At 39.7% G+C, this 23,638-nt stretch overlaps 1 protein-coding gene across 1 annotated transcript; it reads right to left on the bottom strand.

The window, feature by feature from the left end:
• Positions 1 to 3,190: 3,190 nt before the first annotated feature.
• Positions 3,191 to 18,520, bottom strand: RBM23 (RNA binding motif protein 23). The gene is made up of 13 exons (XM_075211339.1): positions 18,438 to 18,520; positions 15,139 to 15,228; positions 11,077 to 11,146; positions 10,802 to 10,843; positions 9,768 to 9,917; positions 8,625 to 8,684; positions 7,826 to 7,943; positions 7,599 to 7,751; positions 6,717 to 6,854; positions 6,565 to 6,630; positions 4,918 to 5,122; positions 3,357 to 3,437; positions 3,191 to 3,267 (listed from the first exon to the last, which is right to left on the bottom strand). The coding sequence occupies exons 2-13, from the start codon at positions 15,212 to 15,214 to the stop codon at positions 3,191 to 3,193; spliced, it is 1,236 nt and encodes a 411-aa protein (XP_075067440.1). The 5' UTR covers positions 15,215 to 15,228; positions 18,438 to 18,520.
• Between the last annotated feature and the right edge of the window lie 5,118 nt (positions 18,521 to 23,638).

Consider the following 23,638-nt stretch of genomic DNA (forward strand, 5'->3'; position numbering starts at 1 on the left):
TTTATTTAGCAAAAAGCAAGAAAAGGTTTAGCAGTTCCATAAAATACAGTACAATATAGCCGATACATGATACATATTAAAGATGTTACATTAAAGCAGGAAAGTTTAAAAACCACTGAATACATTACATCTTCTTTATAGGGTTCACTCAGGTTCAATGAATACAGCCATGCCGTCACATTTCCAGTTTCCAGAAGAAAGAGAGAGGACAAAAGCCAGCATGCTTGTATATACTTGTCCAGCTAACACTTAGTAAGGTCTTCATTGGTCCTGGCTTAATGGCATTGCAGTTTCTTGCAAGTTATAGGTCAGTTCATTTGATCCTTACAAAGGGTGAGGGGAACATCCCCCACCCTATTGTTCCCATGATTTGACTCTGAATGACCAGTTCAAACGGACCCACACAAAAGTATTTTTTTAGCATTAATCTCATATTGCTGGTATCTTGCGATCGCTAGATGCGATCGCTATTCCGTCCACACCGGGTTAATGCTGGTGAAATAAGCTTTAATATGAGACCAAACTCTTCATCTTTTAAAACACCTGAACCATAAAAACCTTTACTACAGTATTATATATGAATAAATATACAATCTAATACATTTTACTAATAAATGAATGTGGACTGGAACCTTAATAAATATGAAATATATAAATAACTAAATGAGAGAGTGTGAGTGTGTGTAGGCGTATTTTACCACGTGATCGCACCATGCCACGTGTTGCGTGGCATACTGATCGCAATTGCACGGTAAAACAATATTAACCAATATATTTTCGTTCATTCAATTATACGACTTCGACAGATTCCACAACCGCCGCTCTGTTGTACAGCTACAACGTAGGTGGAGCGACCTGCGGTGCCGCCAGCCCCAGCTCTTAGATGAACTGAGGGAGAAGATTGTAAGATGCGAGTTCTCTATTAATCGTATAAGCTACAGTAATAGTTGCTTACAGTTTGTTGTAAAATTTAGCTAAGGAGGTGGGCGACACCAAATACGAATCTGTATCCATATTTCACATGTAAAATCACTATCTAATGCCACTTACTTAGACCGCAGGAGCATGATTTTATGGTGCTACATTTAATTTTCTTAATGATTGAGGCCCAAACTCCAGACAAATACACCGTGTTTGGGATTCAAACTCATGTCCCCAGTGCTGTGAGACAGAAGCGCTACCCACTAAGGCAACTTGCTGACATTACCTTCCAGACATTTATAATATTACACTGGCAGATGTGTTATATTGCAAAAAGAATTGAACGCCATCTTTGTAAACAATGTCAACGATCATAGTTGCCTTTAGATGATTTTCACATATTATCAGGCCAAACACAAATACCTACTATATTATAAGTCCTTAATCAGTCATTAATTATCTGGCTGTTTAAATTCTGATGTGCCCCCAAAAAATGACTATTGAACAATTACTGAGTAAAACGGAGACAGTACATCTCCGTCCTAAGCCTAAAGCAAACATTGTTACAGGACATGTGAAAGTAGTGTGTGTCTGTCCTGTTTCTCTCCTTTTGGTAAAGATTATCTTTATCTGTGTTGCAAAATAAATAAATTATTCACAATGTCAGATCACATTATTATATGACTACATCTATATAATTGTTAACCAGGTTGATTTTTGAACAATACACTTATATGTTATATTTATTCTAACAGACTGTAGACGTCGTGAAAGATGTGAGGCGGAGAAAGATGTGGAGGATGAGGACGTGGCGGAGGCCGAGGAGGGGACGAAGGTGGTGGTGGAGGCAGAGGAGGAGAAGATCGCGGAAGCGGTGGAGGAAGGAAGAGGTGGTAAAATACGGTAAAATACGCACGCACACACACGCATTACCACATTTAGTTATTTATATAATTCATATTCATATTGGTTTCGTCACACTGTAATTTATGAGCAGATAATATTTGGTTTATTAGTAGTATATATATATATATATATATATATATATATATATATATATATATATATATATAATGATTATACGTACACATAAGTGATATATATGGTTCAGGTTGTGGGAAAGGTGGCATGTCTGGTATCGTACTGAAACCCTATTCATCAGCAGCTGTCCGGTGCAGTCGGCGAAGAGATCGCACATTGCATACTTTAGTTATTGATATTAGGGAATAATCCTTTGTATGATGCTGGCTATGAAAGGAGCAGACCCCCTGGAGAGACGACCCTTACCTTTGGATTCCTTAGATTGAGTCAACCTATGATCTGTTTACCCTGGACCCACCCAACGTCTGGACCTATAGAAACAATCTACGTCATCTCTATTGTTCAAGTGTAACACTGTACTGTATATAATCATCGCTGCACACCCCCTGGTTCTCAGTCAACTCTGACACAGTATTCTAACAGATATACTGTTCACTGGGTCCCGTGGGTGCGCAGCGAGCGCATGCGATAGCATTGGTATGTACTTATCTTTTGGTATTGGCTGTACTGTACTTTATCATAATATAATAATGTATTGAATTGTTGACTATTTACATCTGCTAAAATAAATCACTTTGTGCTTTGGAAACACATACAATTGATTGGGCAATGCTTATTTTAAAACGATAGAATTACTTTAATAACAGTGACATCAGTCTCCATAAACCCAGGCCATCCATTGCTAAACTCCATTATAGGTGATTTCACAAGGAAGGACCATCACACAGTGCAGCCACCCAACCAAACAGCAGTGTACAAATTAGAAGTGTCAGTACAAAGCCTGAGTAGAACAGCAAATCACTCATTTGGAATTGGTCAGTAGAGCAGTGATTCTGTATTTTACCTGAGAAGAAAACAAAACATGTATAAATGTTGGAAAAAAAGTTCATGTAAGACACACTGGCTTTTTCTAAAGAACACAACTTGTTAATGACATTTTTCTAACGAACAAATCCCATAAGTTTGGATTTGATGAGAATATGAAAAAAATGTAATAGGAATGTAAGCGAATTGAACAGTTTTACAATGTAGAAGTAGCAGTATGGCATATCACTGTACACACCCCCACTTTCACCACTGACTTTATCTAGCCATCTAGCCCATTCTGAAGATTAACAACAGCGACTACAGCAAATTGAAAAAACAGGATGGCATCTTCACAGATAAATACCAACTATTTCAGTAGATATTTTCCCCCTATTCTTATAGGGCAAAACATGGATTCTACTCACATCATTTGAAGGTTGAAGAGGTGTGAAAGCTGGAAGCACTGTGTAGAGACTGACTGATTTACCAAATTGAGAGCTGGGTTGAGGCCGAGAGAGAAGTGGGTCATTAATTATTTTACAAAACAAAGATTCCATTATAACCATATGTATGTTCTTTAATGTTACCTGAGAGGGTGGGGTTGAGGGAAGCAAGTGGAATAGCTCCATTCAGCTGTAGAGCAGCAAGAGGGACCTGTAGCCCTGTACCTGATAAAAATGATAAAATGAATATATTTTCAGTAGTCTGCAGTCAATATTAATGGACAGCAAGGATATGCAATTCTGGGATTTCTTGTGATGGAATAAAAAAAAAAGTGTCAATGAAACGATTGGTTCTATAAAACTATATTAATTTAGCACTGTCAATAAACACAACTGCACTGAAAACAGCTGTCATGGAAGTATAAGTATCTATCCTAACCATGGTATTTTGCCCACCAGGGTGTCTATGGATGATAAAGAAGAACATCTTAACAGGAATAAAAATAAATCATCTGAATCATTGGAACGATTTTCAAGAAACGGATGATATATTGGATATAAGAACACAGTACATTTTTACTGCCCTGTACAGCAGATTGCTCATCAAAAAAGCATTTAAAAATGCATAAATCCCCACCCTAATAAAAAAGTATCAACCATGAGATTGTTTTCATGTACTTTTTATATTTCTCCTTACACACATGCTAGCAGGCCCTCAAGGTAGTGTCATATTGGCATATTTCAAAACACAGTTTTTTGTTTTTTTTTAACTCAAAAGGTTTTTATTGGATTTTTTAGAAGAGCATATTACAAACATAGCAGTGGTTGCAGAGTACATACAGCAGATCAGTTATATTGAACAATCCACACTGCTTAGATAAACAATCAAACAAGTAAATAAAAATAAGAAAAAACATTGGTACAGACAACAACACATCTTATGACCCAGTGTACATAAGCCGAAGACGGCAAAGAGAACAGACAAGAAAAACAGATGGATAGAGGGTGGGAGGGGGGGACAAGACAAGACAAGAGACTATCCGGTTATAGAAAGTGTACCAGTAGGTCTAGCCCAAGTACCCAGCTTAACTCAAAAACCGTTCCACAGTACTCACGGATCAAAAATTGTGCTGTGATTCGTAAAGTACTCTTACCATATAAACCACTTAACAAGCAGGGCAAAACACAGTTTTTAATCTACAAATAAGATAATGACACATTACAAATCAATGGGCAACACTTGTGACCTGTCATATGACAGCACCTCTAATGTAAAACCACTGCATAGGAAATGGTTCTTGATATTTGATATTCATATTGTGAAAGAATACATTGTATTTCATCTAGTCAATTGCAACAAATACATTATGGCTATCTGCAGTGAGCAGTACGATATATGTTGTACTGCAAAGTATTTAGAATTCCTAACTCAAAAAAACAAAACAGGAATATCAATCTTAAACAAAATGACACACTTAAAAGGGGCCTTTCACTGGAAACACCACCTGTATTAAACACCCTCCCCAAAAATAGCACTTGGTCCTAGCTATCAAACAGAGTAAAGTGTGGGGTGCAAAAGGAGGGGCTCCCACCAAAGAACTATTATTGGTAACAAAGAGGATTTCATACAGGGGTTATTTAAAGAGGAAAGCCCCTTTAAGCACCATACTTTGAACACTTGAGAAAAATCTGATTGCACACTTACCCTCTGCCAATTTGGCCATAAGCTGCAACCGCCCTGTTGCCTCTAGATCTAACCCACTTCGCTCAAGCTCATCGACGTCCAGGAACGAGACCTCAGCATTGCCATCAGCGCGTTCTGTCACGTGACCGACTTTCATGGGTCGGCCTGCAAGTTCAAATCCATTTAACTGATCCAGAGCCCGGCGAGCACATTCTGCATCTGAAAACTGACAGAAGGCGGCATAATCAATTCAATCAATTAATTAATAATTATTTTGATAACAAGAATCTCTCTCCTAGTACATTGGGAGCACAGAACCATAGTTAAAAGCTTATCTAGTCAGGTTTGGTAGACTGAATTGGAATATCTCCCAGTTATGGTCTGCCCCAATTTAACACTGGACTGCTTTCCCATCCATTGGTCGGATGACATACTCTTCTTCAGTCAGCCAATGCCTTGCACTTGATTCGTTGTTCTTAATCGAAGTACAAACCGGCTAGGTAATGTCATGCCTGGGGGTATGGTGTGCAGAAGAAATATGCTTCTTCTTAGTTTCCAGCCTCCTGGAAACCATGTCTAATCGCACTCTATGTTCTCCAATGAAGTGAAATTAAAAAAATTATTTAATAGCAAAAACTACAATCCAGTTGTTTAACATAGGGTTGTAGAACCGAGGACAAACAATATTTTAAAAGCTTGGTGTTCCCATTCTGTGAGCTTGTGTGGCTCAGCTAAGCTGTCAGTTTCACTACTCCATAACGGCATTTGCAGTTGACTGGAGCAGCTCTAGCTGGGCAGAAATTTGACAAAAGGACTTGTTGGAAAGGTGGCATCCTATGACAGTGCCACGTGAAAAGTCACTGAGCTCTTCAGTACAACCCAATCTACTGCTAATGTTTGCATGGATGTGTGCTTGATTTTATGCATGTTAGCAATAGGTGTGTTTGGCCACTTCAGCCACACTAATTAGAAGGGGTGTTCACATACACAACATGGCCAAAAGTATCATTAAATCGGTTGACAGAACATAGAATCAAAGAACTAGTCAGTGAAATCTGTAATGCAGGCAAACAGGGAACACACTATATCAATAGAAATTACTTGCATGAATGGAATTTTTTAAATAAATGACGATTTAGCACTAATCAATGGCAGGTGAAAATGGTAATGGAGTAAGCACTCTCTGGTTACATGAATCCATGTGGTTACTTCGGTCAAAAGGTGTTTGGAGACATTCAGCAAGTGGTAAAACTTTGAGATTGCCAAGTTGCATATATATAAAATATGATAGGCAAAAGAAAAATGGAAAGAGGCTCAACACCGCTTGTGTCCAACACACTACACCACACTATCTCCTAATGGAATTATATTTGGACTGCAAACAGTGAAGACTGGTGTACTAATGTAAAATATATCTGCTTGGGCTCAAACTGATGTTTTAGATTAATATCAACAGTGTCACTATTCATATCTTTCAACCTGAGACTCTAGGCACTTCAATCTTTGCCTGCGGATAACTCCCCTGAACCAAGACATTCCTTATCTTTGAGGAACTGGTATTAATATATTTTAAGATGATTTATTTTTGTGTGAAGGCTTGGCAGCGAGTTATGTGGCCTACAACGCTACAAGACAGGACATGCCCTTTCTATAATTAACAATTCTTACCGTTATGAACCCATAGCCCTTGGACCGCCCTGTGTCAGGTTCTCTCAGGAGCTGAATGTTCTCAATCTACAAGGCAACAATAACGGAGATAAATAAACAAAAATAGATTCCAAATATCCCGTTAAGTAGTCAAAGCAAATGGGCAAACTAACTTTCCCAAAAGGCTCAAAGATTCCCTTCAGCATGTCCTCTGTGATGTTGAAGTGTAGAGATCCCACATAGAGACGCATGGGTCCAAAATTTCCTCTCTGAACATTATTAGCCATAGCAGCCAGGCGATTTTTCTCAGCCTACAACAATAAAACATAGTAAAACTTCCTAAACCATCAAATACTCCACATAAAAGTAGAATCACCCCCCCCCCCAAAAAAAAAAAAAAAAAAACCCCAAAAACAAACAAAATCGCCACTGTCCAATGTGGACAAGTGTTATTTCTAGACTTGCCAAAGATTTCCAAATATATATTTGCAAGGGTTGAACGCAAAAACAAATTCAATATTAAAATGCATTCAGCCAGACATTCATTCTCCTCTCTATAAAATGGTATACACATAAAAAAAATATAAGTCCCTTGAGTATAGATTCTGCTTTTTACTCTTTGAAATTAAGGCAGTCTTAATTTCAAGAGCACCTGGGAAGTTAGAAAGACCTCCTCCAATGCACTAAATGCACACATATTTTAATGAAATACATATAGTTACACACACCTACAAAAAATAGATTTATATAATAGATGTAAAAGATTTTTACTATTTCATAGTGTCAGCACATACCAACAAAGTTGCCTCCAAATGGAGTCATCTACCTCAAATATGGGTACACCACATGAGTCGGTCAATTATGGGGTACAGGATTTAAGCTTCAACCTTGCAGGGGGAATGCCAGGATTGGACAAGTTGAGGGGCTCAAAAGAAACCCTGTATTTAAAATATCTAGGGGTCAGGTTATCATTATATTGAGGTTGCCACTAATGCACTCCATTAGTCCATTTTGCATAACAAAATGGTTAGTCCATATCAAAAAGACCTACTTACCTGTGAAGCCTGCACAATGATGGGTACACCCAATAATCTTTGTCCAGTTAGACCAATGGCCAGAGGCACTGACTGAATGTCAAGAAATTCTACATAAGCAATGCCTTTTGATCTGCGAGAGTTTCTGTCTGAAATGATCTTTACATCTCGCACCTAAAAAATATGTAATCATTTACCAAAAGAACAAGAGACAGCACAAATCACAAAGTTAAGGATGCTTGTCTCACTTTGCCAACGGATGAGAAAAAATCCTCTAAATCATGTGGACGAATGCGTGCAGCCAGCTGCATGCAGAACACTGTTCGTGCATCACGTTCCACTGCAGTGAGAGCGCTTTCAGGTTGTCTAAGAGAGGAGTACATAAAAGGCATGCATAAGCTTGGTACTGGCCATCAACATGAAGCATTGTTGACTATATGTCAATCACACAAGTAAATACTCATGTTTGAAAGGAGGAGGAGTATCCATTCTAGACTTACATTGCCTATGTGCCTTGACTCTTCACCAGGGACCAATTAAATAGGCCTAAAACAAACACTCTTAATTCTCAATTTTAAACAGATAAACAAACTACTATTTTCAGAATGAAAATTTTATATATATATATATATATATATATATATATATATATATATATATATATATACTTTTAAGAAAAAATTGAAGACCACACTCTAACATTGGTGGACTTCATAATATAAAGAACAAATCACATGTTTATTTAATCAAAGTTTAAACATCTATGATGTGTGCGATCTAGGCAGAAATACATATGGTGGATGCAACAGGTTTTAACTGAGGGAGTTAAGAGACAGTATATTTGCGATGCCTTGCAAGCAGTTCTCACTGTCTCACAACAGTATAGAGCATAACGTATATATTTATTTTAGGTACAGCAGGCTATTCCTTTCTCAGCTTTCATAATGTGTGTTTAAAAAAAAATCCTAATAGCAAACCAGTTTTTTTTTTGTTAAAAAGGAGCAACAGGGCATTATGTGGAACATAAGTAAGGAAAACCATAAATACGGTAGGAGTTTTTTCTCTTTGTGCCGAGGACTGTGACTCCTACTGCGTGTGTAGCGGCGCCTGTTGGAAGGAAACATTTATTTACTTTTACAATATTTACTTTTGTCAAATTCTACAACAAAATAAAGGCTCACATGACAGATTATAATATAGCTCTTCATCATCAATGATGAATTTCATCCTTTACATGAGAGAAGAATTTTAACAGCTAGTGTATTCCATCTATACAAACTTACAACCGGCATTTTTCTATTAATTTATGTTTTAAATCTGTTGAAAAAGACTATATGGAATCTTAATAGCAAACAGATAATAGTCTGTTCCAAACATACAAGCAGCGGTGCATAAAATATATGCACTCATAGCACAGCTGTTTTCAGTGCTGGAAGATCATTTGTATGACATCTTGCACACAGGTGTCAAAATGAAGTGCATCAAAGCCTAGTCTGAGGCAAGGGCTCAACAAAAAATAAAAATGAAAATAAATGCAAACAATTAAACAAGTATACACGTTCTGACAAGTGCCAGCTTTGCATCAATTTCAGCATTGCTTGTAGCAGTCACAAGTCTTAATGTTCAGTATGATATATCAGAGTTCTACAGGAGCGCTCATTCATTACATTACACTATGCTGCAAAGAAGATTTTAAAACGCGTTGCTAATGCCAAAGACAAGGATGGAGTACGGGATTTTCTCTAATTTTTTAACTGGCAGTTTTTTCCTTCAAACCCCACATGTACGAGCCCCAACAGCCAGCATGCCAGTTACCGTTTAAATTCCATCTACAAGTGATCTGCTGGGATGCAGGAATGATCTAGATTGGGTCACCCCTTTGTTAGAAAAACCAGTGAAATCACATTAATATCACCAGGTTTCTATAGCGCCACCACACAGTTCAGTATTAGAGACATACCGCTCACATCAAGTGCTGATTTACTTTTCATTCTGCCGAAAGTTAGAAGAAAGCCTGATGGTAATTACATGAGCTATATAACTGTCATTCCTCATCAGTCACCTCTCTGGTAACACTAGTTACATTAAGATAAGGGCTCACAATCCTTACTGTATAGTACACTTATCGCATATGCATTATAAAACAAACAGAGGGACCCACATGCCAACATTTTAAGTGCACAAGCTTACCCTGGACTGCGATGTCTGGAGCGTTCTTCACGGCGTTGATCCCGACTTCTAGATCTATACCGTCTTCCTCTGCTGCGGCTCCTGTGTCGATGTTCTCTGCTTCTATGCCTATCTCTGCTGCTACGATGTCTGTGTCCATCTCTACTCCGGCTGAGAAAAAATATCACGACATTAGGCAAATGTACTAGTGTCCTACTGTAAATAGATTTTAAGATAATTTCTCTTTTAGGTAGAATATCAGAATAAGTTTAATTACATGAGGTAAAGTGGGTCCCCCATGCAGTAGCCAGAACACCCCTGCTGGTGGTTTGTTGTCAGTGAACAACACACTACTGATCTGCATAGAAGATGAGAATCCAGAAAGGGGTACCTCACTCTTCTTGCTGCTGCCAGAGCAGGGTTACTTATCAAACCTTTTAGAAAACCGTAAAGGTGTTTCCCATAGCAACCAATCAGATTATAGCTATCATTTTCTAGACTGTTCTTGGTCAGTGGTGGGCCACATGCAGCCCTCCGAGCCTTCACCTGCCTCCCTCAGCACCTTCCTGCTCAGATTTGTTTGTTATAGCTTGTAATACTTGCTTAAAAGGCCTGCTGACATTATTACTGATAAGTGTCTCTTTCTTTGATTAAATGTATTGTTTTACATTACTACAGAGATTAAGGGTAATGTGCAGCCCTTTTGAAGGCCCAAGGGCCACCAATGTGGCGCATGAAGACTATTAGATTCTAGTGATCATATATCTAGTACACAGATACGCATGATCTCCACCACTCTTCTTTTTTAAGGGTTTGCTAAATCTACCTCCCAGCCCCCACTCCTGTCCCACCAGACAGATAGCACCTTATCCACAACAAGCTGCCAATGGAAGTGAGCAGAAACCAACCTAACAGTGTTAGATGCACGCAAGACATAAAGACACCCAACTTACCTTGTGAACATACCAGTTGAGTAAACATTACCAATTGTATATAATTTCTGAAATACCTGATTGAAAAACTATAAAATGTTTGATTAAAGTTTTCATACTTGCCTTCTACGTTGATCTCCACTTTGTGTCCGACTCCTCTTTTTACTGGTAGAGAGAACAGACAAATAATTCCTGGCACTATAGGAACTACAATTGCAAGAGTAAAATAAAGCATGGTCCAAAGACAAATCAGAGTTATTTACAAACACTGCTTTAAAGTGCAAATCCAAAAACTAATTGCAGAGTGGCATGATTTTTATGGAAAATGTACACCCATTAGCAATGTTCATAAATAAACCTCATTCAATACAAAGACCTTAATATTTCTTATTGTTCACCTGCTGCCAGAATTTCCAGACAGATTGCTGCTGCTTTCCTGCTCCTCCTTTGTTTCCCGACTTGGAATTTCTTCCTGTTCAGTCCACCAAAAAGATGGCACACAGACACAAGAAGATCAGGAAGGTCCCAAGACAGAAATATATGAAAGATGGGGCAGGGTGGACAAACAGCAGAAAGACATAATTACACAGACACAAAAAAAAATCTTATTAGCTAGGTGTCAAAACAACAAATGCTATTCAGGACAGTGGAATTTTGGGATTGATCACAGCAGGGTGGAACACAGTTCCAAATCATAATACAAACTATTTCTTGGGATAAATGTAGTCTTATATGGAGGATGGACAAGACATCAGTACAGTGCACCTCTCATTATATACTTTACCTGATAAATAAATTAGTTATTATGGGTTATTTCTCAACTCTGCTTGTCCTGGAGCAAACAGAGGGCATAATGCTTTATGATTAATGGAAATTGCACACTGAGAGCAAAGTACAAAAGGTATCAATGTAAGCTCTAGAGACATGCTAGGGGGTATATTTACTAAACTGCGGATTTGAAAAGTGGAGATGTTGCCTATAGCAACCAATCAGATTCTAGCTGTCATTTTGTAGAATGTACTAAACAAATGATAACTGGAATCCGACTGTTTGCTATAGACAAAATTTCCACTTTTTCAAACCTGCAGGATTAGTAAATATACCCCTAGGACTTGACTGCACCTACTGTACATACATCCCATAATCTCCACACAGAAAATCACCCTTCACTGTAGGCTCAGAGTCTTGCAACACAGTAACAAAACAAACATGACTGGCCCAAACTGCAGCAAGTCTATATTCACACACACACACACACTCTGGATTACACCCACATTTTGGGGGTTCACAACATTATGTATTACTTGTAATAGACAACTATATTGTCCATGTTGTCCAAACCTGTTTGACATTACATATGAAAACTAATGCACTATTTTTGTTTTAGCATTTAACACTCTTGTGTACCATCATGCATTTCATCATAGAGATCAGTAATTCCTATTGCAAGAAGTACTTAAGCTATAAACAGTCAGAATGAAACAGTGCAGACGTAAATACAGGCATGGGTATGTACCCTAAAATGTGATAAGGCATGTGGAGGATTTAAGATATTGTGCAATATGTTAAATCTAACAATAGTTACAATGTGCCAACACTCTGCAAAGTAAGCACTGGGAGACCACTGGATCACTTACTTTTTTAGTAGGCTTTATATTCACATTTTATTCAACAAGGACTCTTAAAGAGCTATGGCTAATGCAGCAATGTCCGTAGTTCTGTGTAAATATTAACGACAGAAATGTTTATAATAGTTTTTATGCCCCCTCCTACTCCCAAAAAAACCTCTGGAAGCAGGCACTAAACCCCCTTCCCACACACAAATCTTTGCTTTGGTCCTGTGATAGTCTCGACGCCACACAATGTTCAAGCATGCAATGATTACTCCCATTTTAAAAAAACAGAATTCTGACCCTAACTCTCTTGTAAATTACCGCCCCATCTCCCAGCTCCCATGCCCCTCCAAGCTTCTCGAGAGAATTGCCTACACACGCCTCACACACTTTCTTACAGCTAACAACCTATTGGATCCTCTTCAGTCAGGCTTTCGCTCTCAACACTCCACAGAGACTGCGCTGACCAAAGTTGTCAATGATTTGATCACAGCAAAAAATAATAACCAATACTCTCTTCTAATTCTCCTGGATCTCTCTGCTGCATTTGACACTGTTGACCACTCTCTCCTCATACAAACACTGCAATCCTTAGGTTTTGAAGGCACTGTCCTATCCTGGTTCTCATCCTACCTATCTAATCGCTCTTTCAGTGTTAATTTCTCTGGATCCACCTCTGCTCCCCTTCTTTTATCAGTTGGAGTTCCACAAGGCTCAGTCCTAGGTCCTCTGCTATTCTCTATCTACACCACTTCTCTTGGAAAACTAATAAGCTCCTTTGGATTTCAGTATCATCTCTATGCGGATGATACACAAATTTATCTATCCTCTCCTGACCTTTCACCATCTGTGTTGTCTCGCGTTACTGACTGTCTTTCTGCCATTTTATCTTGGATGTCTTCTCGCCAACTCAAACTCAATCTTTCAAAAACTGAATTAATAATATTCCCACCCAAGAACAGAAGCTTCCTGCCTGACATTTCTATTTCTGTCGATAACATGACCATAAATCCCACCCCGCAAGCTCGTTGCCTAGGTGTAATCCCTGATTCACAACTGTCGTTTATTCCCCACATCAACTCTATATCTAAATCATGTTACATACACCTAAAGAGCATTTCCAGAATACGCACATATCTGACACAAGACACCGCAAAAACATTAATTCATGCACTCATCATCTCCCGCATCGACTATTGCAATTCCCTCCTTACTGGTCTTCCCAAAGTCAGACTTGAACCCCTAAAATCTATTTTGCACGCAGCGGCTAGACTGATTTTCCTTACAAACCGTTATTCCTCTGCTGAGCCACTCTGTCAGTCTCTACATTGGCTGCCTGTATTTCAACGAATCCAATATAAAATTCTTCTACTAACATACAAGGCCATCAACAAAATTGCACCGACATACATCTCCTCACTTGTCTCGAAATATCTCCCTACTCGACACCTCCGTTCTGCACAAGATCTACGTCTCTCCTCCACTCTCATCACATCCTCCCATTCTCGGTTACAGGATTTTTTCCGGGCTGCACCCACTTTGTGGAATTCCCTCCCACGCACAGTAAGACTTTCCTCTAGTCTTCAAACCTTCAAGCGTTCACTGAAAACCCACCTCTTCAGACAAGCTTATGATATTCCTCAACCATCATCTTAATTTCCCTAGATTACCCTATTGCCATCCTCTACACAGCTAACGCAAGACAACAACCTTCTGACCAACATTGCAACACACACAGCCCACTCAGTACTTTTACGTTTGCAGTCTGGCTGGTCCATTGTGCAATATGATGTAGCACATGCCCTTGTGTTTCTAACTCCCATTGTCCTATAGATTGTAAGCTTTCGAGCAGGGTTCTCTTACCTCTCTGTCTGTATGTATTACCCAGTATTGTCTTATTAATGTTTGTTCCCAATTGTAAAGCGCTACGGAATTTGCTGGCGCTATATAAATAAATGTTTGAAGATGATGATGATGATGAAGGCCCTTCCCCGTAAGAGCATGGCAAAAAGGACTAGGTTCTATGAAGAGAAAGGGAGGAGGTATTCAGTAAGTGACAGGGCCTCTTTAAATGACCAGTAAATTGTTTAAACATATTTTTTATTAAACTGTCATCACCATAAATACACCCCTGTCCACTCCGCCCATTGTGCTGGCATTCAATCACAATCAATAACCCCCCAATCTACTGCTGGGCAGGCAACAGTATGTGATGCTTGCCCTCCCTTTTTATTTTTATACCAAAAGGGATGAGGCAGAGTGTTCAGCGTGCAGCTGTCATTATACACTGCAGGACTCCGGAAGAGAACTTCTAAAATGTAACAGTTGTGATTTCGCTACCCACGTTGCTCACAGATTTCTATGGTCCAAATTGATCAGTTTGTAACTTGGGAGGCCAGTATGCAAATCTGATTGTGTGCTCTAGACTACAATACCTTTATTCTGTGCACCAGTTTTCAAAACTTCCCCATGATGTACGATAGTATAAGACTAGATGCAAAAGACTGCTTTCAAGGGGGACATCTTTAAATGTCTTAAACACACTATGAATGTACTAGTATTTGATGTATTTTACTCTAAGTTGAGAAGACCTCAATTTGCTTGCTTAAGAATTCATTTTTTGTGAGCTTTGATTCAATGCACTACTTAAGAGGAAAGACTAATAGATTTATAGGGCAAAATAACACCCAATGCAAGAAGGGAGATTAGCAGACTATGTTTTACATTTGTGTTAAAATGAGTTACATATTGACATTGGAGGACAGTGTGGTAATTTGCTTTGTAATATTATCAAATTTAAATATCAGAAAAAATAAATATATGAAATATATATCTCAATTGAAAGGCTTATCTCTCTCTCTTGGTTTTTATAGGGAGCTTCCAACATTGCTTCTATCACAATATCAAAGTCATCAGAAGCCATATCTGCACAATGTTCTGAATAAAATCAGAAAGGTACATTGCTCTTATGTACAGGATAGTCATAACATTTCAGGGCTAGATATTGGAACAATAAATAAAAGGTATATACATGGACGTTAAAACAAAATGTCCCAGAAGGAACACATGTTCTTTTGCATTCCATATTTCTACTAATATGCACAAAATAGTGCAATAACAGGAACACAGCACTAAAAACATTATTATTGCATTCCACAGGCATTTCCACGTCAAATTATTACTCATGTCTAGCAGGTGTAAAATATATGTATAAAAAATGGTGATGCCATAGACACTCCTCTGATATCAGCTCTGCACACTTATAAGTCCCCAAAAAGATGTGTGTTCCATTCCACAGACTCCAAAAAACATACATATACACACTAAGATTTTGACAGCGCACTAGTCCATATAAGACCTAAATGGCCTTAAATTGCAGTGCGCATGGGTCCGGTTTGGATGAACCGTAAATGTCGTTGGACAATGGCAACATCTGGCTGGTTATGCATGCACAGTCTGCCACTTGGAGCGAAAGGCAGGATCTTTCAGGATTGATCACACACTTGCATGTATGTGTTAATTATTTGGTTTTAAATATACATTAAGCTTGCACTAGCAAACACAAAACAAACATGAAACTAGTTCACATTACAAGATCTTTTTAGTTTTTGTTTTTTTTGTAAAAACAAATACTAACTACGGCGTTAGGCTATTTAAGGTATAAAAGGCTAGTCATGTAGACCTGTGATAGAATGCTAGCGCTACTTAACTTAAGACTAATTCAAGGGCTGTAATTTGTCAGGACCAACTAAGAGTTGGAAAGGTTCATGTAATTTTTGGGGGAATTTAAGAATCTGACAACTGATACTGGCATTTTAGCTGTTAAAGAGGAATGTTTTAAAAACAAACAGTTGTTAAATGACATGGGGGGGGGGATTAAAGTAATTTCCAAGTGTTGGCAGGGTCGGACTGGCCTCCCGGAAAGCCGGGCTATCCCCCGGTATGCCCCGACCCTGTAAACTCAGCCCCCTTTGTTGGTTGGGGGAGCAGGTTTTTTTGTAATAAAAACTTATATATATATATATATATATATATATATATATATATATATATATATAAGCAAAAACAGACATAGATCCACTGCACTTACTATGTACAGACTGGGGTGCGAGAAGGGGTTTCCCACATTGTATAGTCAAAAAAACAGGGATACTCTGCACTCTCCAAACACATAATTAATGCTGTACTGAATACTGTTCTATATTAAAAACAGGGAATGTTAGTTCCACATATTGCAATCTATGTTAAGCTGACCAACTGACGCCAAAGACTTCCCAATCTGGTCAGTCCTAACATGATCAAATGCTATGCTATTTATCTGGGCTTAAGGCTTACCTGCACACAGCTTTTAAAGGCAAGTCTTTCCCATGCACTAACAGCCATGGGAGCAATGTAAATCCCATCACTCTTGCACCCCATTCTTTACATTAATTAATTCCAACTTGTGTCAGGTGAGTCCCAGGTCTCCCATGGCTGCTAGTGCATGGGAAAGACTTGCCTTTAAAAGCTGTGTGCAGGTAAGCCTTAAGCCCAGATAAATAGCATAGCATTTGATCATGTTAGGACTGGCGCCCCTCCTCCCTCCACATTGAATGTCGGGCGTGACGTCATCGAGGTAACGCCCAACATTGAGTGAGGAGCGGCGCAGAGAGGACCCAGCACGGAAGAAAGAAGACAAGGAGAAGAAAAGAGATGAAAGAAGCCATTAGGAAGGTAAGAAGAAGGGAGGTGGTCGAGGCACAGAGAGATGAAGAAGAAGAGGGGGGGTTGAGGCACAGAGCGATGAAGAAGAATACAGGGTGGGTCGAGGCAGAGAGCAATGAAGAAGAAGAGGGGGGGAGTCGAGGCACAGAGCGATGAAGAATAAGAGGGGGGGTCAAGGCACAGAGCGATGAAGAAGAGGGGGGAGGGTCGAGGCACAGAGCGATGGAGAATAGGGGGGGTCGAGGCACAGAGCGATGAAGAAGAAGAGGGGGGGGTCGAGGCACAGAGCGATGAAGAAGAGCGGGGGAAGGCACAGAGTGATGAAGAAGAGGGGGGAAGGCACAGAGTGATGAAGAAGAGGGGGGAAGGCACAGAGTGATGAAGAAGAGGGGAGGAGCACAAGTATAAATCGTGGGTCCTATTGATTTAAAGCGTGGCCTCGTTGTATTTTTCTAAATGTACCCATTTTTTTTTTCAAAATAGGGCCCTCAACATTCCAGGATCCAGACAAGTTGCAACTAAAGAAACCAGCAGCCACATGTGGTGAAAGTGACAGGAACAGGTAGGACAGTCTGTCAAATGTTCTGATTCTAGTAGGACAATCCCGATTTTTGGTGACTGTTCCGCCCAATCTAAGGGGCATGTCAAGACTGTGTACTCTTTATATACACACTGCATTCTTTATATACTACACTATGGTGCTATCTGTCCTTTGTGGGCTGACCACTCCCCCTCTAGTGTCTGGTCTCGCCTCTATGATGGCTGGCCACACCCCTCTGGTGGGCTCCTAGCGTTGCAGTCCCCAGGTGGGCACTTCATGCCCCAGTCTGACACTGAGTGTTGACACATTAAAAACAGTCTCAAAGAAATTTTTTATTTATCCATGTTTTGAAAACATTAGATATTAAATAGGTTGACCAAGTTTCCTTTACAATCATCCTTCCAGTATTGCCACATAACTATTATCGATTTAGCAGTGTCAATTAATGCAGGTGAGAATCACAAAGGTTTATTGGCTATTTTTGGAATAAAAAGATGTTATGGGAAATAGACATGAACACACACACTAACAAAAATGTTCCTTGCGTATTTGTTTCACTATATTAAAATAATTTTCTGTAAAACCCACACTTGTAATTTAGATCTAGGGTACACATAAGCAGGATATGCCACAGATGAGATCATATACACGTTAAACTGCAGAGCTTCCCATGAATACTAACCAACAGTAAGATACCTTGATTCACTCACATTATTAGCACCATGGACAGCTCGCTAACGTAACACAGCATACACAATTGCAACTGTTAAATGATACCCATGCATAGCAATACGAAAATATGACTGTATAATAGATATCAGCCAATACACCAATAAATCGTGTTCACAACTGCTTCTGTGCCAACTGGCCATTACACAGCACATCTCCCTACTACACCCACCTGCTGCTGCCTCCACTACATAAACAAGCAACAAGACAGCGATTAGACCTTGTCTTCCCAAAGCTTTCCCCGCCGCGATAAAGCTATCCAGCCAATCAGATCCCCAAACGCCACACAAGTAGGCGGGCTAAGACAATACTGCCAATGAAAACGCAGCAGCCGCAGCGTACGGACAAATTGGAAAAAGGACTAAGCTGAGGCTTGAAGCGCTAAATGGTATAAGCCTGTAAATAGACGCAGAGCTATGATTGGCTGACTGATCATTGACGTCAGCTTCGGTGTCGTTGGTGCGAGGATGGTTGGGATGTCTATAGCAACATCGGCCTGGACTTCCACTTGTAAAGAAGCGAATAATTAGTTGTTAAAATTATGTGCTACAGTTATTGGACTTCGAGAAAATGGCCGCTTGTCCTAACAGACAATACATACCAGGGTTAGGTCTAGATTAGTAGTGTGCACATATCAGTGAGAGAACGTAAACTAGCTGGAGAACCGCCTTCAAAGGTGCTGCACAGACAAAGTAAGGAGCGTGGACTCGCTTCTCTTCCAGGTATGCAGTGTGAGCTCCGAGCACTGCGCACGGGAGGTAGCGGAAGTCAGCTACCCACTTTGGGATGCATACACACTACAGATGATTGCGCTGTGAAAAGAAATGCACCATGTGCGACTAAATTTATTCACATAACACAAGATAATCATGGATGAGAAAAGAAAATATTGTTGTGTCTCTCCCCTCCAGTGCATCAGCTGATTGGTTGCTGTAGGTTACAGCACAGTTGCACTATTTTATGCATTCCAATAATTTCTATGCAGAGATGGGCCTTCAGGGCACAGGAAACAGGAAAAATGAATGCTGATCCAGGTTCTGGAGTGAATATTTGTTGATCATAGCATTTGTTATTTTTTATTATTGTGAGACATTATTGAATTTATACATTTTGATCTATGTTAGTTGCATTTTTTTCTGATAAAGGTTGGTGATCATGCTCATCGCTGTATTATTTTTCTCTTGGGGAGTTTGCATATTCTTTATTGCAGCCGGAGTTGCCCTTCCTAGTACATTAAATTGAATGGTATTTGTTTATATTTACATTTATATATTGAGACTTACCGTGCCCCATTAGGTGTTTTTTGTTTTGTTTGGCTTCTGGTAATGCTGGTGTGCATTGTCTGTTCTGAGAAGCTTCTAGTGAACACAGGGCATGTTTTACAGACCCTGAAATATTATTCCTAATGTTACTTGTGTTACTTTGTGAATTATTAACTGTTCCATAGCAAAAGTTAAGCTACAAAGCTATTGCTTTAAATGCAAGAGCTCAGGGATGAATGTGGCACCATGGGTCTATCAGTTGGTTTTGGTTATTTGAATAATTGATGTTTTGCAAGTGTTACATTTCTTGGCATCACTGCTTTCACAGAGCATATATACAGGAGTTTTCCTTACATACAGTTTAACTAGGGGTGTGCATCGGGCACTTTTAGTGTTTTGGGTTCTGATTAGCTTGAGGTTTTGGGTTCTGATTTGTTTTGCCAAAACACCTGACGAAAGGTTTTGGTTCTGATTTAGGGTTTTGGGTTCTGATTTATTTTTAAAAAAAGCATAAAAAGCGCTAAAATACATTATTTTGGTTTTTTTACACTCCTACGCTATTATTAACCTCAATAACATTCAATAACAATCATTTCCACTAATTTCCAGTCTATTCTGAACACCTCACACCTCACAATATTCTTTTTAGTCCAAAACGTTGCACCGCGGTAGCTTTCTGGACTGCGTAGTGGAATGGCCCCGGTACCCAATTTGGTACCGGGGCCACAATAACTCCTCCAACTGGTCTCAATTCCACTGCACATATGGCTGCTCCTCCATCCTCTGCAGCATATAGAGGGTGGAGTTCTAGCGTGTCAATACCTCTTGTTTTCGATCATGACAGTGCATTTTAATTATTTTTGGATTTGCCCCCAACACTGAATGTAGTTAAATATTTGATACGCATCTATCTGGACTGCGTAGTGGAGTGGCCCCGGTACCCAATTTGGTACCGGGGCCACAATATATCACCCTCAACATGTCTGAATTCCACTGCACATATGGCGGACACCGGATGGACGTCTAAAACCAACATAGATGTTAAGACCGCAGTTCCTCTTTTTTGGGACTGCACAAACAATTAACGTAGTAATATAAATGGAAGTTACTATTTTTTTGAACTACAGAAAGAAAGAACGTAGTAATAAAAATGGCAGTTACTCTTTTTTGGAACTACAGAAAGAAAGAACGTAGTAATAAAAATGGCAGTTACTCTTTTTTGGAACTACAAAAACAAAGAACGTAGTAATATAAATGGAAGTTACTATTTTTTGGAACTACAAAAACAAAGAACGTAGTAATATAAATGGAAGTTCCTCTTTTTTGGAACTTAACAAGAATTATATAATTTTGTTTATTCAGAAATGATGAGTCTCTCTATTAAAGTGTAATGCCCCTTAAAACTCCTTTAAATAAAATAGTACGTATTCTAGGAGACCCTGTTTATATATTTAACTTGGTTCTGCAAAAATATGGATGATGATCACTGGACAGAGATCTGTAATAGAGCAGCGATTAAAGTGGCCTGATTAAAGGTCATGTAAGATCTTAAAGCACTCACAATTATATAGAGACTGTATTCTCATTAAAGACGCTGCCTAACGTGTCTAAAAGTTGGCACTTATATAGCGCTTGCTTCACTGGGTGATGTGAGCAAGTGGAGTGTGAATATGGAGAGACCCTATCTAAACATTAATATGATAGAACATATTGCAGCGCTGTATACGCTGTGTGTAGTTAAGTTAGGGATCTCAAATACCATGACACTCTGTTTAGACTAATCCCGGACAATGTAATATCACGGAAAGCCTATTTGCTTATCAAAGGCAATGCCTAGCTTCTGCTAAATCAGACAGAGTATGCAGCGCACGTCTAACACCAACATAGCTGTGCCGGTGACATGGCCTGCAGGAATATCTCTGATGGAGATAGAACTAGGCCCCAAAAAGCACATAATGCCAAAAAAAGAGTTGCAAGATGGAATTGTCCTTGGGCCCTCCCACCCACCCTGATGTTGCTGAAATAGGACATGCACACTTTAACAAACCAATTATTTCAGCGACAGGGCCTACCAAACAACTGTGGCTGAAATGATTGGTTTGTTTGGGCCCCCACACAAAAAAAGCTATTCATCTCTCCCTGTACAAACTAAACTGGCTCTACTGAGGCAAGATGTCGTCCTCATCCTCATCCTCTGATTCCTGGCCCCCTTCAGTGTGTACTTCCTCATCCTCACACATTATCAATTCGTCCCCGCTGGACTCCACAACCATAGGTCCCTCTGTATTATCTGGAGGGCAGTGCTGTACTTGATTGAGGAATTGATAATTAATTTTTATGAACATCATTTTTTCAACGTTGAGGAAGCAACCTCATTCGCCGCTCACTGACCAGGTTCCCCGCTGCACTAAAAACTCTTTCCGAGTACACACTGGAGGGGGGACAACTCAGGTAAAATAGAGCCAGTTTGTACAGGAGCTTCCAAACTGCCTTTTTTGCCTGCCAGTAACAATATGGAATGTCTGACATGTCTATTTGGATGGTGTCAGAAAAATAATCCTCCACCATTTTTTCTATTGTGACAGCATCCAATGCAGCGACAGTAGACATGTCTGCAATGGTTGGCAGGTCCTTTAGTCCGGACCAGATGTTGTCTGCATCCCCGCTAGTGGGTCTTTTAGGAAAACTGAGCTTTTTCCTCGCAGCCTTAGGTGTGGAAGAAAATGGAGGTGGAGCTGTTGGCATGTCACGGTCCTCTTCAGAGGACAATTTCCTGACCAGCAGGTCTTTGCACCTCTATAGACTTGTGTCCGCCGGAAATAGAGACACAACATACGCTTTAAACCGAGGATCGAGCACGGTGCCCAGAATGTATTCCTCTGACTTTAAAAGAGTGACCACCCTCGGATCCTGGCAAAGCGTACGAAGGGCTTCATCCACAAGAGCTACATGCTTGGTGGAATCGCAATGGTTCACCAGCTCCTCCCTCACTTTCTCTTGTAATATAGATTGCAGTACCTATTCTCTGGAACTGCTTAAAGAATTAACGTAGTAAATGTAATATAGATTGCAGTACCTATTCTCTTGCGCTGCTTAAAAATTTAACGTATTAAATGTAATATAGATTGCAGTACCTATTCTCTGGAACTGCTTAAACAATGAACATAGTAAATGTAATATAGATTGCAGTACCTATTCTTTAGAACTGCTTAAATTTTTTTTTTATTATTAATTTTGTATAATTTTTAAAATACATTTTTTTTTAGTTATTTTTAAGAGATTTTAATAATTATAACATTTGTATGGACTTAGCACAACAAAGCACAGGACTAAAGCACCACTGGACTCAGCAGGACAGACACTGGCCAAAGCACCACTGGACTCAGCAGGACAGAGCACAGGACAAAAGCACCACTGGACTCAGCAGGACAGAGCACAGGACAAAAGCACCACTGGACTCAGCAGGACAGAGCACAGGACAAAAGCACCACTGGACTCAGCAAGGGCAGAGCACTGGACACAGGCATAAAGCACCACTGGACTCAGCAGGACAGAGCACAGGCATAAAGCACCACTGGACTCAGCAAGGACAGAGCACTGATCACGCAGGAGCACCACTACCCTACACACCCTCCCTCTTCCCTGATGTCAGGCGAAATGAAGATGGCGGCCGCAAGGTGAGTATTTATGACATCCGAGTACCGCAAGATCCGACGCAAGACTTGGATGTCATAGCCTCGTTTCGGATTCCTTTGGCGGCTGGAAGTACCCGAACAGTGCTCGGATCCCGTCGGATCCGCACTGTTCGGGTGGGCTCGGATTAGCGGAATCCGAGCCAGCTCATCCTTAAATTTAACGGCTTAAAATTGGATACTAAAATGAAGCTAACCATAAGTTTGGCCCGTTTAAAATCCACCTCCAGATCACATTAAACAGATTTGTTTTGTAATGATTACATTAACAAACCTCAGTAAAGTCACTCCCAAAAAACATTTGCGTATGATGATGTGAAGCAGAAGCAAAATGTGATTTTATAGTTTTTTTTTCAACTAGAAAAATCCTGGTCTCCTATTATTTCTCCATTGGCCGTCAGTCAAACCTGTATTTAACA

This window comes from Mixophyes fleayi, chromosome 1, assembly GCF_038048845.1.
Source record: "Mixophyes fleayi isolate aMixFle1 chromosome 1, aMixFle1.hap1, whole genome shotgun sequence".
NCBI lineage: Eukaryota > Metazoa > Chordata > Amphibia > Anura > Limnodynastidae > Mixophyes > Mixophyes fleayi.

Bases quoted from the DNA above. Each gene is read 5' to 3' on its own strand.
- RBM23 (XM_075211339.1), bottom strand. From the start codon at position 15,214: ATGGCTTCTGATGACTTTGATATTGTGATAGAAGCAATGTTGGAAGCT. The intron at 7,752-7,825 runs GTGAGACAAGCA...CATATTTTTTAG, and splicing joins TTTTCTCATCCGTTGGCAAA to GTGCGAGATGTAAAGATCAT. The intron at 6,855-7,598 runs GTAAGTAGGTCT...TTATTGTTGTAG, and splicing joins TCATTGTGCAGGCTTCACAG to GCTGAGAAAAATCGCCTGGC.